At 37.1% G+C, this 14,075-nt stretch overlaps 1 protein-coding gene across 3 annotated transcripts in view; it reads left to right on the forward strand.

The window, feature by feature from the left end:
* The first annotated feature begins 1,978 nt into the window (after positions 1–1,978).
* Positions 1,979–14,075, forward strand: part of LOC115218495 (RNA-binding protein 26) — a 54,090-nt gene continuing 41,993 nt past the window's right edge. For 2 of the 3 annotated variants that reach the window (XM_029788347.2, XM_029788348.2), the window contains exons 1-2: positions 1,979–2,963; positions 10,637–10,755. In XM_029788347.2, the coding sequence (XP_029644207.1) occupies positions 2,905–2,963; positions 10,637–10,755 (178 nt within the window). In that variant the 5' untranslated portion in view covers positions 1,979–2,904. The remainder of the gene's footprint in view (positions 2,964–10,636; positions 10,756–14,075) is intronic. The other variant, XM_029788346.2, reaches the window with a different exon arrangement.

A 14,075-nucleotide genomic window follows, 5' to 3' on the forward strand; every position in this document is an offset into this window, starting at 1 on the left:
AAATCGGCAGTAATTTATAATTCTCATGTGCAGATATGTGCGCATAAGACTATTAAATTATTGCACAGGGGTTCATCGAGCCAGTGGAATGTTTCCTTGGGGTTCCGCTCCAGCAAAAAGGTTGAAAAGCACTGGTTTAGATGCTAGTGTTGGTCATATTGTTCTTGTTAATTGTATTGTTTTGGGTGTTTAAGTCTCAAGTTAATCCTCGTAGACATTAGATCAAAGGCATTTCATTCAACTTTTAAAATACACTAGGATGCGGTATTGTATATTTTTCTTTGAAATTGATTTGCCTATTTTTTTCATATTATATATTACCGTTGCTGTTAATGGTTGTGATGGTGTTGACGACAGAAACACATGCACACATACATACACACACTCTCTCTCTCTCTCTCTCACTCACACACGCCACATGTATATACTCACTTTATATACATTATAGATACATGAGTGTATGTGTGTAACATGTTTAAGGCTTTTTTTCTTTCAAATCGTTAACTATATACTTTGATCTTAACTAAAACACAAGTGACCGCTGAGCTAAGAAAGTGTAGCTTTAAATTGTTAAGTTGTATACAGGTATGCCTGCGTACAAAAAGTGAGAAAGCTGTTGCTTAGCACTTAAGTCAGCCTTGTGATCAAAAATGTTTCAGTTATGTCCATATCATGTTTTTGTATATCTTTTACTTTTTACTTGTTTCAGTCATTGGACTACGGCCATGCTGGGGCACCACCTTGAAAGGTTTTAGTTCATTTTCAAAAAAAAAAATTGATATTCTATCAATCCTTTTGTTGAACTGCTACTTTACGGAGACGTAAACAAACAACACCGGTTGTCAAGCGTTGTATGCGCGCGCGCGTGCAGGGGGGGGGGGCAGACATAGCGCAAACACACACACGCACATACATCAGACGAGCTTTCACACAATTTCTGTTTACCAAATTCCCCCACAAGGAATTGTTCGGCCGGGGGCTATAGTAGAAGACACTTGCCCAAGGTGCCGCACAGTAGGACTGACCCCGAAACGAGTAGTTGCAATGCAAGCTTTTTAACCACAAAGCCATGTCTGCATGTATCTAGAACTTTAGTGTCTAATTTGTCCTTCATTTTATAAGACAGCAGAGGCGTGTGGTTTGAGGGAAATTTGGCTCTTATGTCTAGCAAGTTTGGGCGATCACATTGAGGCTTCCCGTCCTTTTTTGCTCGAAATATCATATAATTGGTTATTGTTTATCCCAGGTTGAACAAACTTAATGATCAGTGTAATCCAACCGTGAAATCCAGGTTTTTCGTACATTCTATGGTTACATCGTCAGATATGTACTTCATTTAGGACACCATGTTTATGAGTAGAAGGCGTATTTGATGGAGAATTAATTGGCTGCTATTTCTAGAGTCATTACATGAAGATCTCCCCTCATTAGTTGTTGTTTAGCCTATGATTGAAAGCATTCCAACCGTGACCATTCCATCTTTTTTGCATGGTTTAAGACTAGATAGAGCGATCAGTGCTTCCCATATGAAGCAAGTAATATACAAAAAATAGACTTGGCTTTCCAGAGTAAGCGAAACGATTAAGTAACAGCATGATAGATATTTTTGCTTTCTTTTCTCATCAGCATTATTTAGTTATCTTACGAAGTTAAAAAGATATTTCTCTGTTTATTTTTATATATATATATATATATATATATATACACGCATACAAGTAGGCAGCCCAAGTGGCAGAGACGAAAGATTGCCCAAGTAATTGTAAACTGACAACTCTTATTTAAAAGTTTTACGGATAATGTGTGTGTGTACACGAAATGCTCTATTTTCTTTGATGCAAGCTTCATAATTTTACTCAATGATACTGTTGAGAAATGACGGTCGTGAGAGCCTACTTTTAAGCAATTACTTGTTCGTTTCGCTTACTCTGAATAGCCATGTCTATTTTTGTATATTCCCGGTTTCATTTATAACCTCGCACTTATATGTACCTAAAAGTGAAAGATTGGTTTGTATTGTTCTATTCGTCTTTCAGTTTTTAGGATGGTGGTCGTAAGATGTGTGACTTGAGGGAGAGTTTACTGCTATTTCTAGTATAGTGAGGGATCACAGAACCATTCTTTCTCATCGGTTGTTGGGAGTTCTACTCCACTGAAGTCTCGTCTGTTGGTTTGTTTAATCTCGTGAAGGTGAGACTTGAGACGTGAAGCTGTTTCCCTTCAACGCCATGTTGTAAACTGTGTGTTGTGGGACCTTTACAATATATATATATATGTATACATACATATGTATATATATATTTTATAAAACAACACCATCAGCATCATACTGTTAGGGCTTTTTTTTTTCAAAGAGAAAACAAGAAGAAAACCCTAACAAAACCATGTGATAATTGTACTTTATATTATTATACTATCCAAACAAGAAAAGGACATCTTGTGTGTGCAACATTGCAGTTACCTACTACCGACTCATTTTACATCATCGTTGAATTTTTACCGAAAAGATACATATTACATAACATAAACAGCATAATATAATATTATACATGCTACATATATGTCCGAATAGCACTTAATTTATTTGCTCTATAACATTAAACACACACATACACTTCCAAAACTTCACCTGGTTCCCTATTTATTTTTACCGCCACAGGTTTACTCATTTCCCTCTCTCTACATACATACACTTCTCTAATATATATATATAATATATATATATATATATTATATATATATATATATATATATATATATATATAGTTACCCCCGTCCTTCATTTAATTTTCCATTACCTTATTGAGATATATATATAGAGAGAGATAGATAGATATATATGCCTTTTGTTGTTGGTTGTACCTGTACAACCTGACTCCGATCGGAAAAGTGGGAGCAAGGAAAAAGATGATTATCGAAAATGTGGAGGCTTTGAAAACTTGGTTGACAAAAACCCTTTCCCCCATGTAAGCATCTTTTCAATATTCTCTTTTGTATTTTGACAATTGATCTTCGTTATGTTTTGTCTACATTTCAACATCTAGTCTCATATCTATGTATTTATGTATAGGCAGTTTGTGGTGTGTTGTTTAATCCAAGGTCAGCTTTGATCGAGCAAACTTGATCAAAGGTGTTCCCCCAGCCACTACTATAGTTTTTTGGGTTTTTTTCAAACACAACAGCATGTACCTAGAACTGCCACAACCAACATGTCCTTTTTTGTGTTGTGTAGAAAGCATGCTGAGATTAAAGGTAAATTTAACTATTATTTCTAACAGAGCAATCGACCACGTTGAAGTCTTTCTGCCGGTTCGAACAACCGGTTGTGTAGCTCCGATCCAGCAGACTCATAATCGAAAGCTCTAAGGTGTGATTTGAGGACTCTGCTGCTATTTTTTTTGATTTAACAGGTCAAACGTTTTTACTCTAAGGTAGAAGCTGTCCTCGCTACATTTAAAATAATGCTTAGTGGCGTCACAAATATTGTACAGGCGGTTCCAAATGCCCAAATATTAAGGGGACATGATTTACTAAAAACCTTAACCCCAAATCGACCTTGATCGCGCATACCTATATCCCAAAGCATTCTACTTATGGCCATATCGGTAGTATATGTACTCCAGAGTGATGCATCAATTTACCCCTTCCATCTTTTTTAAGCAGCAGAATGATTTGAGGTGGGAGCTATGCTGCTGTTTCTAGCGATTCAGTCGACTTCGTTGGCTTGTGGTGTTGAGCATTGTATCAGGCCTTGTGGTGTCTGATAGATTTTCTGGACATGACTGTCACGTTTAATTTCTAGACATATGTATCTAGGATTGCACTGCCGATTACACGGTATATTGTGATTTGAGAGATATTTTTAGTAAATCTAGTATGTCGAAGCTTCTTCGTAGGAGATGGTTGACATTTCATTGGGAATGTCTTTTATATTCGTTGCGGAAAGAAAAATCCTCTTTTGGGATAGAGGGATGTTTGTGATTGAACTGCAGTTGTTAAAATAAGGTCTTGACTAGTGGTGGAAAAGGTAGATTAACAGAAATAATTACGAAAGGTTCGACAGAGAAATCCAAGGACCACGTCTTCAGAGATGTGAGAGAATTATAGGTAGAAAAAAAAATTATCAAGAGAAGTAATTCCCCAGACATTCTTGATACTAATATTTTTAAACATTCATGTATATCTTGAGCGCGTATTATATTATACATATATATATGATACAGTTTTATGGTAACGTCGTTATATTTTAAATTGAAATTTTGCACTGATCTTTTTTGGTTTTTGGTCCCAACTCCCTTCCTTTCATTTTTATATTCGAATTTATTTTTGATAAATATTTCCATATAGTATATGTGTATGCTTGTCTAACCAAACCGAATCAACAAAAAAATATTCCTTGCTCAGTGTTGATCAAACAGATACGAAAGGCGTTCTGTGAGTGACCACTCCATCTTTTTTATTTAGAATTGTCTAGCTTTACATTATCACATTGTGTTCTTTCTTCTAAGACAGAAGAGTGTGATTTGAGGATTTGGTTGCAAGTCAAAGCGACAGACAAGTTACAGTTTCTTTTCTATATGTAACTGGCTGTGTCTGCCTATCAAAATATCTCTGTCGAACCCCCTCAAACCTGCTACAAATATTAGATCACACTGTTTGATCCCTCCTACCAAACTCATATTAGTAACATTGCCAAAACTGCATTCCAAAGACTGAACTAGTGTTCTCTTTTAAGACCAAAAAAAATACTTTCAGTTTTGATCAATTATTAATCCTTTATGAAGATGAAATGCAACCAACATTGGTGCCCTTTCAAAGTCTTAAAATCTTTCAATTCTATTCAACTAGTTGATTCTTTATAAACGCCTAGTATGACCTACATTAAAGTATGAGACACTGGTGTTGCTAACAACAACAAAAAACATCTCATTCCCCAAAACTTCATTGTCACCGACCCATAATGTATTGTTTCTGCTTTTCTGAATTAACAAACTTTGTGCTGACAACTCAACTTTACTTAATACATTTGCTTCTCTTTCATGCAAACTCTGTTTAGTCTCATACCCCTCCTCTACTAAATACTTTGTCCAATATTTCCTTCTCAGAAGGTCCAATCTTATGGACAATCCCTATCTCTGCATCTATCAGACTGTCTGATGACTACTTTTTTATGGTCACTCACCACACATTCGCATTCTACATAATGACTAGTCAGTGCTCTGCTAGTTCTGTACTAACTATACCTGGCAATGCATAAAATCTTCATCGTTTTGAAATATCAGAAACAACTAGGCAGGTGATTAAGACCATCCTCATAGGTATGCCCTTCCACGTTTCACACTAAACAAAAATTCACAGCCTCCAATATTTTCTTCTCGAGTTGTTCATTCGTAGCTTTGCTGTAGCATTTCAAGAAAGAACATGGGCTACAATGTTTGGTAAACGCAACATGGCTTTTACTCAGCACTAGAACTCCTGCAAGACCATCATCCAAACCACAAAAAATGCATCCTTTTTTGTTTTGGATGATGTCTTGCCCCTTATTCTTTATGGTCCCTTTTTAAAAGGATCTCAGCTAAAATCCTCATTTCCTCCACTTTGTACCCATGTTGGCTGAGTGCATTGTATTCGTGAAGAAATACTCCACATTTGCTGTCCACATGTTACTAAGTAAATCTCCAAAAATTTCCTTTTCTATTCCCATAGAATCCTCATCACATACTTGGTATGCCAAAATCAAAAGTACCTCCAGTTGCTTCAAACCAGCTGGACCACTGATCCTAACAAATTCCCTGCCATTCACCTCTAATATTATGCCCCAAAGCTAACACTTATTTTCACCAAACTCTTCAATGTATGTGTCTCTTTCTCTCTCCACGGGCATATATCCTTAATTTTAGGAACCTGCTAGTGTGTCCTTTTTATAAGAAAGGCAACCTTTCTAAACCTGTCAACTACTGTCCTGTATCTTTCACTTCCAATATCTCAAAGATAGAGAAAGTTATTAGCAACAACTTTCTCCAGCACTTTGAATCTCTTGTGCCTTAACGATAGTGCTTTTGTGAAACCATATTTACCAGAGATCTATTCACTGATATCACTCTCCTGTGGGCTCTCCCTCAAAACATTTAGTGAAAGCATTGTTATCCGTAACATTAGCAAAGCTCTCAACTATGTTTGATATATGTATCACTGGTATGCTTGCATATATTCTCTATCCATCTCATTCAGTCATATTTGACTATAGAGTGGTATATTATTCTTCATTCCTCTCTTAACCTTCTGTACCTAACTACCATCTTAGAGACTGTACCTGATCTTAGAGACTATATCGTCATGAACAGAGACTATGAAAACATCCGTCAATGATATGACGTGTTGCATAAAAACGCAGTTTCTGCATATTTCAAGAAAACATTGCCTAGAACATGAACACTCATGATCACTTCAAATGCTAGTTGCATCATTACTGAAGATTTCTCTTTGCCAAGGCTGCATCTCAAAGAGTAATTTTTATCCCTCTTCAGAACCAAAAAATACTTTAGTTCCCTCTTCCTAGCAATAACTAACCCTCTACAAAACTCAAGTGAGCTCAACAGTGAGGTAATACTCCCACATCTGGATGGGGGTGTTGTGATACATATAGAGATCAAAAGAAAGACCACTTGAAAGATTGGTGTAAAAGTTCTACACTAACACAGTCTCTAACCCCTTTCTACTTCTTCATCAATGGCCTCTGTCCTTCTGAGCTGGTTAATCTCATGGAACTCCAACTTTGTCTTATTGAACTCTATAATCTCTCCTGTCTTGTCACCTATAATGTGCCCTCCTATCCTCACCCCAATGCTGCACTAACCATTTTACTTGGTCTTTATGGTCTGAGTTCAAATTCTGCTGAAGTTGACTTTGCCTTTCATCCTTTCCTGGTTGTTAAAATAAGTGCCAGTCAAACACTGGGGCTCTGATATAATTGACTTATCCTCTCCTTTGAAATTGCTGACCTTGTGCCAAAATTTGAAATCTATTCATTTCTCCTACATTACTTCAGTTCACCTAGTTGCAGAAACTATGTGTCTTCTTTTTATCATTTACTTCTTTTAGTCATTGGACTGCAGCCCTGGTGGGGCACTGCCTTGAAGGGATTTTGTCAAATAAATTGACTCTAGTACACATTCTATCAGGTTCTTTTTTTTTGCTGAATTCTTAAGCTATGGCTATATAAACAAACCAACACTGGTTGCCAAGCAGTGTAGCAGGACAAATGCAAACACAGATACACATAAATGAAGGGCTGCCACACAGTTTCTGTCTACCATATCCATTCACAAAACATTGGTTGGTCTGGGGCTATAGTAGAAGACACTTACACAAAGTACTGCACAGTGAGACTGAACTTGAAACCATGTGGTTGTAAAGCAGGTTCCTTAACCACGTAGTCATACCTGCATCTATAACCATGCCTTTTTTGAGAAGTTAGCTGCATCTTATCCAGGAAAAGAATTATTGCCAAACACTGTTACAAAAACAGAGTTAGCTTATTTATGGATCATTATCATTAATGTTGATGTTTTTGTTTAACCCCAGTAGACCTATCACCAGAATTCAACTTGTGGTTGTCTCTATTATTTTTTTTAAGGTTAAGAGTATTTCAGACTGCAATATATCAACAATACATATTTTTTGGTAAGGTGTGATTTGAGTGAGGTTTTGTTGCTATTTCTAGCACATCAAGCAATCACATAGTGGTTTCCTCTTTGGCTTCTGTTTTATATTTTTTATTGTAGACTTTGCTGATTGTCTTTTGCTTATGTCCCAACTATTTGTTGTTAATGTGTTCTTATGACTTTATATTTTATGTTATTTTTCTACTCCGTTGTTTATATCACAAATAATTTTCTACTTTTAACTTTTAAATCACATATTTATGGACAGATGTTTATATTTGTCTCTGTAATTAGGTTATATTATATTTGTATAATGTTTTGTAAATATGTCAGATGAGGAAAGTCTGTGCTTGTGACATCTTGATATATCTGCGTGTGTGTGTGTGTGTATGTTTATATATATATATATATATATACACTTTATTTAAAGCAGCAGAAAATTCAACAAAACCTGTTACTCTGAGTTTCACATTGCCGTTCATCGGACAGTTTTTGCTAGAATCTAGCAAAAACTGTCCAATGAACGGCAACGTGAAACTCAGAGTAACAGGTTTTGTTGAATTTTCTGCTGCTTTAAATAAAGCATATTACTCTACCACTGGTATTTGAGTACTCTTTTTTCCACCTTGTTTCACATTTATGTGTTTACTCCGGTATATATATATATATATATATATAATATATATATATATATATATATATATATATATATACATACATATACATACATCGTTGTTTTAGCATCTACTTTTCCATGTTTGCATGGTTAGACGAAATTTTTACAGGCAGATTTTCTACCTCTAGGTGCTCTTTCTGTCACTAACCCTCACCTATTTCCAAATAAGTTAATATTTTCCTCCCAGTCTTGGTATGTTTGTATAGAACATTTCAAATACCACCACTTCTATGATGACGATACTTGCATTGTCAGGACAAGGACATACAGGCACACATATATATATACATACACATACAACTAGCTTCATTTCAGTGTCCATTTAGCAAGTTTGTTCGCAAGGCTTTGGTTGTCTTGTGGCTATTGTTGAAGACACTTGCCCAAGAGGTGATGTGAGATTGAATCCCAAACCATATGGATTCAAAGTGAACTTCTAAGCCATACAGCCGTGTTTGTGCTTATATATACATACATATATCACGTGATCAAGTGACCGACCAGACCATCAGATGTCGTTACACATCGCTGGTCACAATGCGTTCGCATTGTTTTAGCCTTCGAATGACGCCACCCCGCTGGCTAAGCGAGCAGGCCAATAGAAGAAAGAGTGGTGAAAGAGTACAGCAGGGATCACCACCCCCTGCCAGAGCCTCGTGGAGCTTTTAAGTGTTTTCGCTCAATAAACACTCACAACGCCTGGTCTGGGAATCAAAACCGCGATCCTATGACTGCGAGTCCGCTGCCCTAACTACTGGGCCATTGCGCCTCCACACATACATATATATATGTGTGTGTGTGTGTGTGTGTGTGTGTTGTAAACATCATCTTCATGTCCTGTTTTCTATGCTAACAAATTGGACAAGACTTGTTGAGGCCTGTTTTTTCATTGCATGACCTTCCTGTCACCTACCCTTTGTTGCCTGCTATGACAAGTAGAGATACAGTGTGCTTTGTATAAATACACACACACTCACACACACATATATTATATATATTACATATACATACATACATATATGTATGTGTGTGTGTGCAGACATGGCTGTATAGTTAAAAAGTTTGCTTCTCAGTTATATTTATGGTTTTAAGTTCAGTCTCACTGTGCCATTGCAGGCAAGTGTATTCTACTGAAGTCTCGAGCCGGTCACAGTAGATTTGGTTGATGGAAACCAAAAGAAGGCCTTCATATATGTGTGTATGTGGGTGTTTGTGCTTCTTTGCCATGACATAATGTGATATTCATAAATAAACGTTAGCACGCCGGGCAAAATGCGTAACCGTATTTCGTCTGCCGTTACGTTCTGAGTTCAAATTCCGCCGAGGTCGACTTTGCCTTTCATCCTTTCGGGGTCGATAAATTAAGTACCAGTTATGCACTGGGGGTCGATGTAATTGACTTAATACCTATGTCTGTCCTTGTTTGTCCCCTCTGTTTAGCTCCTTGTGGGTAATAAAGAAATAGGTATCATTTGTTTCCAATCTTCTGTACAAGCATGTCCAGCTATGGAGAATATTACCTTGTATGGGAACAGATGAGGGTTGCCAACAGGAGGATATCTGCCTTGATTTGATAAATTCCATCAGACATATGCGAGTAAAGTAAAGTAGATGTTAAAATGATATTCCAGCTACCAAATTCTAATCGCATAGCTTTGTTCAATTCAATGATATGACTCAAGATACTTTCTCAGAGTGCTATGCAGTAGTATGAAACCCAGTACTGTGTGGCTGTAAAGCAAATTTAACCACAGCCAAACTTGTAGCCTATGTAGTGTCTTCTTGACCCCATATCAGTGTAGATTTTGAGCAGGTTTATGATTGAAAACATCCAAACCTTGACTATCCTGTCATTTGTAGTTGGGAGTATCTAGAACTACATTGTGAAATGTTATTCTTGCCTTGTTTAACCTTTTAGCATTTAAATTGGCCATATCCGGGCAAAATATTCTACTGGTTTTATGTTCAAATCTGCTAAATCTAGCCTCTCATATTTACACTACAATGTTATTTTTAAAATAACCAATCACTGAAATCTGGAAACTATGAGATAATGCATTAGTAATTGAAAACAGTATGAATAAACAAGCATTACATTTGACAGAGTGATCTGAATGTTAAAGGATTAAGGCTGTAAGACGTGATTTGGAGGGGGTTTTGCTGCTGTTTCTAGCGAGTCAAATGACTGTAGAATCTCTCATTTGCAACCTTTTGTTGTATTTGTGTATAATGGGTAATAATTGAATTTGTGTATAGTGGGTAATAAATTGAATTTCATGACTTTTGTTTCCTTCCTTCATAGATGTGATGCTGACCCTGCCGCTCTTGCTAAATATGTAGTTGCACTTGTGAAGAAAGATAAACCTGAAAACGAACTAAATGACAATCTCATCGATCAACTTGACGTCTTCCTCCAACAGAGTAAGTTGATTTTATAACTGTCAGTGCATCTGGTGTTGCCCGGGTGTTATGACCTACAGCCACATTGTATTATTTGTTTCTTTCGTATGGGCAGAATTGGCTCACGAGGAGTGTGGAGCAAACGACTCTTATTTATAAACATGTTTTTTGGTCATTTTATAATGAGCAATGCTGAAATTGATGACACCAAAAACATGTAGAATGGCAGCTTAGATTAGAACGAAATCCTAACATTGTTCCCAAAATGACCTAAACTTACGGATGTAAAGAATTGAATGACATATGAGGGCACAGAGGTGTCTGTATTGCAGAAAGTAAGGTACATGGAAAGAAAGCTACTTCATTGTGAAAAGCACTGTCTCTGTAATGTTTGGGCAGACTGCACACTTCAACATATGTTAAGTGAAGCATAATGCATTTTGTTAGCTGGTATATAGTGGAGTGGATTACTGGTGTAATGGAAGTTATTGTTTGTCCAGAAGTGAAGTGGGATGGGTACAGTTTGCATGAAAGTGATTTATGTTCTTAAGAAGAATCACAAACTATGTACTCTTTCATCAAATAAAAGGGGTTAATATGATTTTGCTCAGAAATCACGTTTTTAAAATTATAATTTCCCCACTCCCCACCAGAATTTCCTAATTTTTAACAGTTTTTCAAATTTTGTTTTTTATCCATGTGGAAAAATACAGAGATTACGAATCTAGGAAATAAAATTTGTTTTTCAAAGTTTAATTTTTCTGAAAGAAATACTGAATGCCTTTTCCCCCCACCTCAGCCACCCATCAGCTACCTGATTTTGGATAAAATGTAAATCTTCTGTATGGAAAACATAGGGATGTGAGTAAATTGAGGAAAGAAATAAGGGAGGGAGAGAGGGGGGGGGGTGCAGATGTCATCTTGGTCATGCCAGAAACGGCAGGTAAAGGACAGGATTTCTGGGATAATTTTCTTTTAAGTTTAAGTGAAAGATCAGGTTTTAAAATATGCTCATCACAAATAGGAATAACAGAATAGAAAAAGGTAATTTCCATAGAATTTGAGCTGTAATTTAGCACACAGCAAGAAATAACATAATTCATACAGAACTTTAACTGTGTGTGTGTGTGTGCCAAAGGAAGTTATTTTTGCATATCTTTCTTAATTCCAAAAGAAGGAAATGAAGTTAGTGAAGTTGTAAACATGTTGGCAGCATAAGGTTTCCATACATTATAATAAGAAATTGAAAGAGGGAGATAATGCCTAATTCTACACATGCATTGAAACATGGGACGATAATGAAAATGACCTGAAAATTGTGCTATCTGATCTCGTTTCTGGGGTTTTCAGCATCTCTTTCTCTCCCACTTTCCCCCTCCTTTTGTGCTTGCTTTTTTTCACCTTCACCTGTAGAAACTTGTTTTCTGTCTCTGTTTCTTTATCTTGTCTCCCTGTTTTTTTCTCATTCTGTGTTTCTGTCGCTCATTCTGTAAAAATTTATTTCTTTATGCTTTGAAAAGAGCAGAAATTGAAAGAAAAGAGAAATCAAAAAGGGGGGAGAGAAAGAGAGAGAGAGAGAGAGCAGAAAATGAAGGAGATGAGAAAGTGGAAGATGTATGTATGTGTATATGAAATGGACATGTGTGCGAGAGAGTGAAGGTGTGTGTCATGATGATGGATGTCTTTTAAGGTACTCACTCAGAAAATGTGACGTCGTCGTCATATAAAATGTTTATGATAGTTGACTTACGGGAAAGATTATGATGTAAAATTTTGTAATGCAAATATGTGAATGAAAATAAAGTTTAGTTGGTAACCGAAATAGTACCTTCATCATACATACCAGGTCACAACAAGCTGAGTGTATATAATTTATCAATGTTATGATCGATGTAAGTATATATCTTGTTAATAGTTGACAGCTGATATATATATAACAAAATTGTGCAGGTATGGCTGGATGGTAAAGAAGTTTGCCTCACTCAAGTAGTGTTTGATTTGATCCAAGTGTTTGTCACCTTGAGCAAGTCTTTTTTTTTTTTACCATAGCTAGAATTGACCCAAGCTTTACAAATGAAATTAAGTAGATGGAAAGAGCAGAAGCCTGTTGGATTGTCTGTACCTGTAAATCAAAAGTTAATGTGTAAAATTCAGCCATTTATTATAATACAAAATGAAGGATTGTACCTGTAATTGAAATAGCCAGTCATAATACACTGAGCCTGTCTGAGGTTTATGTTAAAGATAATCATAATTGTGGCTGATGCTGGTGTCACATAACTGGCTCCCATGCCGGTGGCACGTAAAAAAGCATCCATTACACTCTTGAAGTGGTTGGCATTAGGAAGGGCATCCAGGCATAGAAACCATGTCGAATTAGATTGGAATTTGGTGCAGCTCTCCAACTTATCAGTTTCTGTCAAACTGTCTCATCCATGCCAGCATAGAAAGCAGACACTAAATGATGATGATGATACAAATAGCTGGAATACTACCCATTTACTTTATGATCTTAATTGAATGGGTAATTCTGTTTATCAAACAGCTACAAAACTCTTAGTCAATACCAGTGTGAAATCTTCTCCATAACTATTTACTTAACTCCTTTGCTTTCCATGGAGCAGAGGCCATCAATGGCCTTTCTCTACTCTTCTTCACTCTGGGCTGTTTTTCCTCCCCTTGGTCTTCTTTGTTTTTAATTGTCATTGACATTTCTGTAACTTGCTTTTTTTCTATGTATGGATGTTGGCTCTTTGCAAATCCATTTCAACCTCTGAGGAGAGGTGGTCCATATTAGCCTGGCCTCTATCCTTTGATCTGCTATCAGGTGCTTGTACTCCATTAGCAATGCTCTCAGGCACTGGGGCACACAAGCTACTACATCATCATCATCGCTCAACGTCCGCTTTCCATGCTAGCATGGGTTGGATGATTTGACTGAGGGCTGGCGAACCAGATGGTTGCACCAGGCTCCAATCTTGATCTGGCAGAGTTTTTACAGCTGGATGCCCTTCCTAATGTCAACCACTCCAAGAGTGTAGTAGGTGCTTTTACATGCCACTGGCACGGGGGCCAGTCAGGTGGTACTGGCAATGACCTCGCTCGAATCTTTTTACACATGCCACCAGCACAGGTGCCAGTAAGGTGACGCTGATAACGATCATGCTCGAATGGTGCCTTTCACGTACCACCGGCACGGAAGCCAGTTAACCACTCTGGCAACGATCATGCTCAGATGGTGCTCTTAGCACCCTACTAGCATGGGGCACAAATGCCAGTAAGGCGACGCTGGTAACAATCACACTTGAATGGTGCCTTTTATGTGCCACTGGCACGGAAGC

Source organism: Octopus sinensis, linkage group LG13, assembly GCF_006345805.1.
Source record: "Octopus sinensis linkage group LG13, ASM634580v1, whole genome shotgun sequence".
Classification (NCBI taxonomy): domain Eukaryota; kingdom Metazoa; phylum Mollusca; class Cephalopoda; order Octopoda; family Octopodidae; genus Octopus; species Octopus sinensis.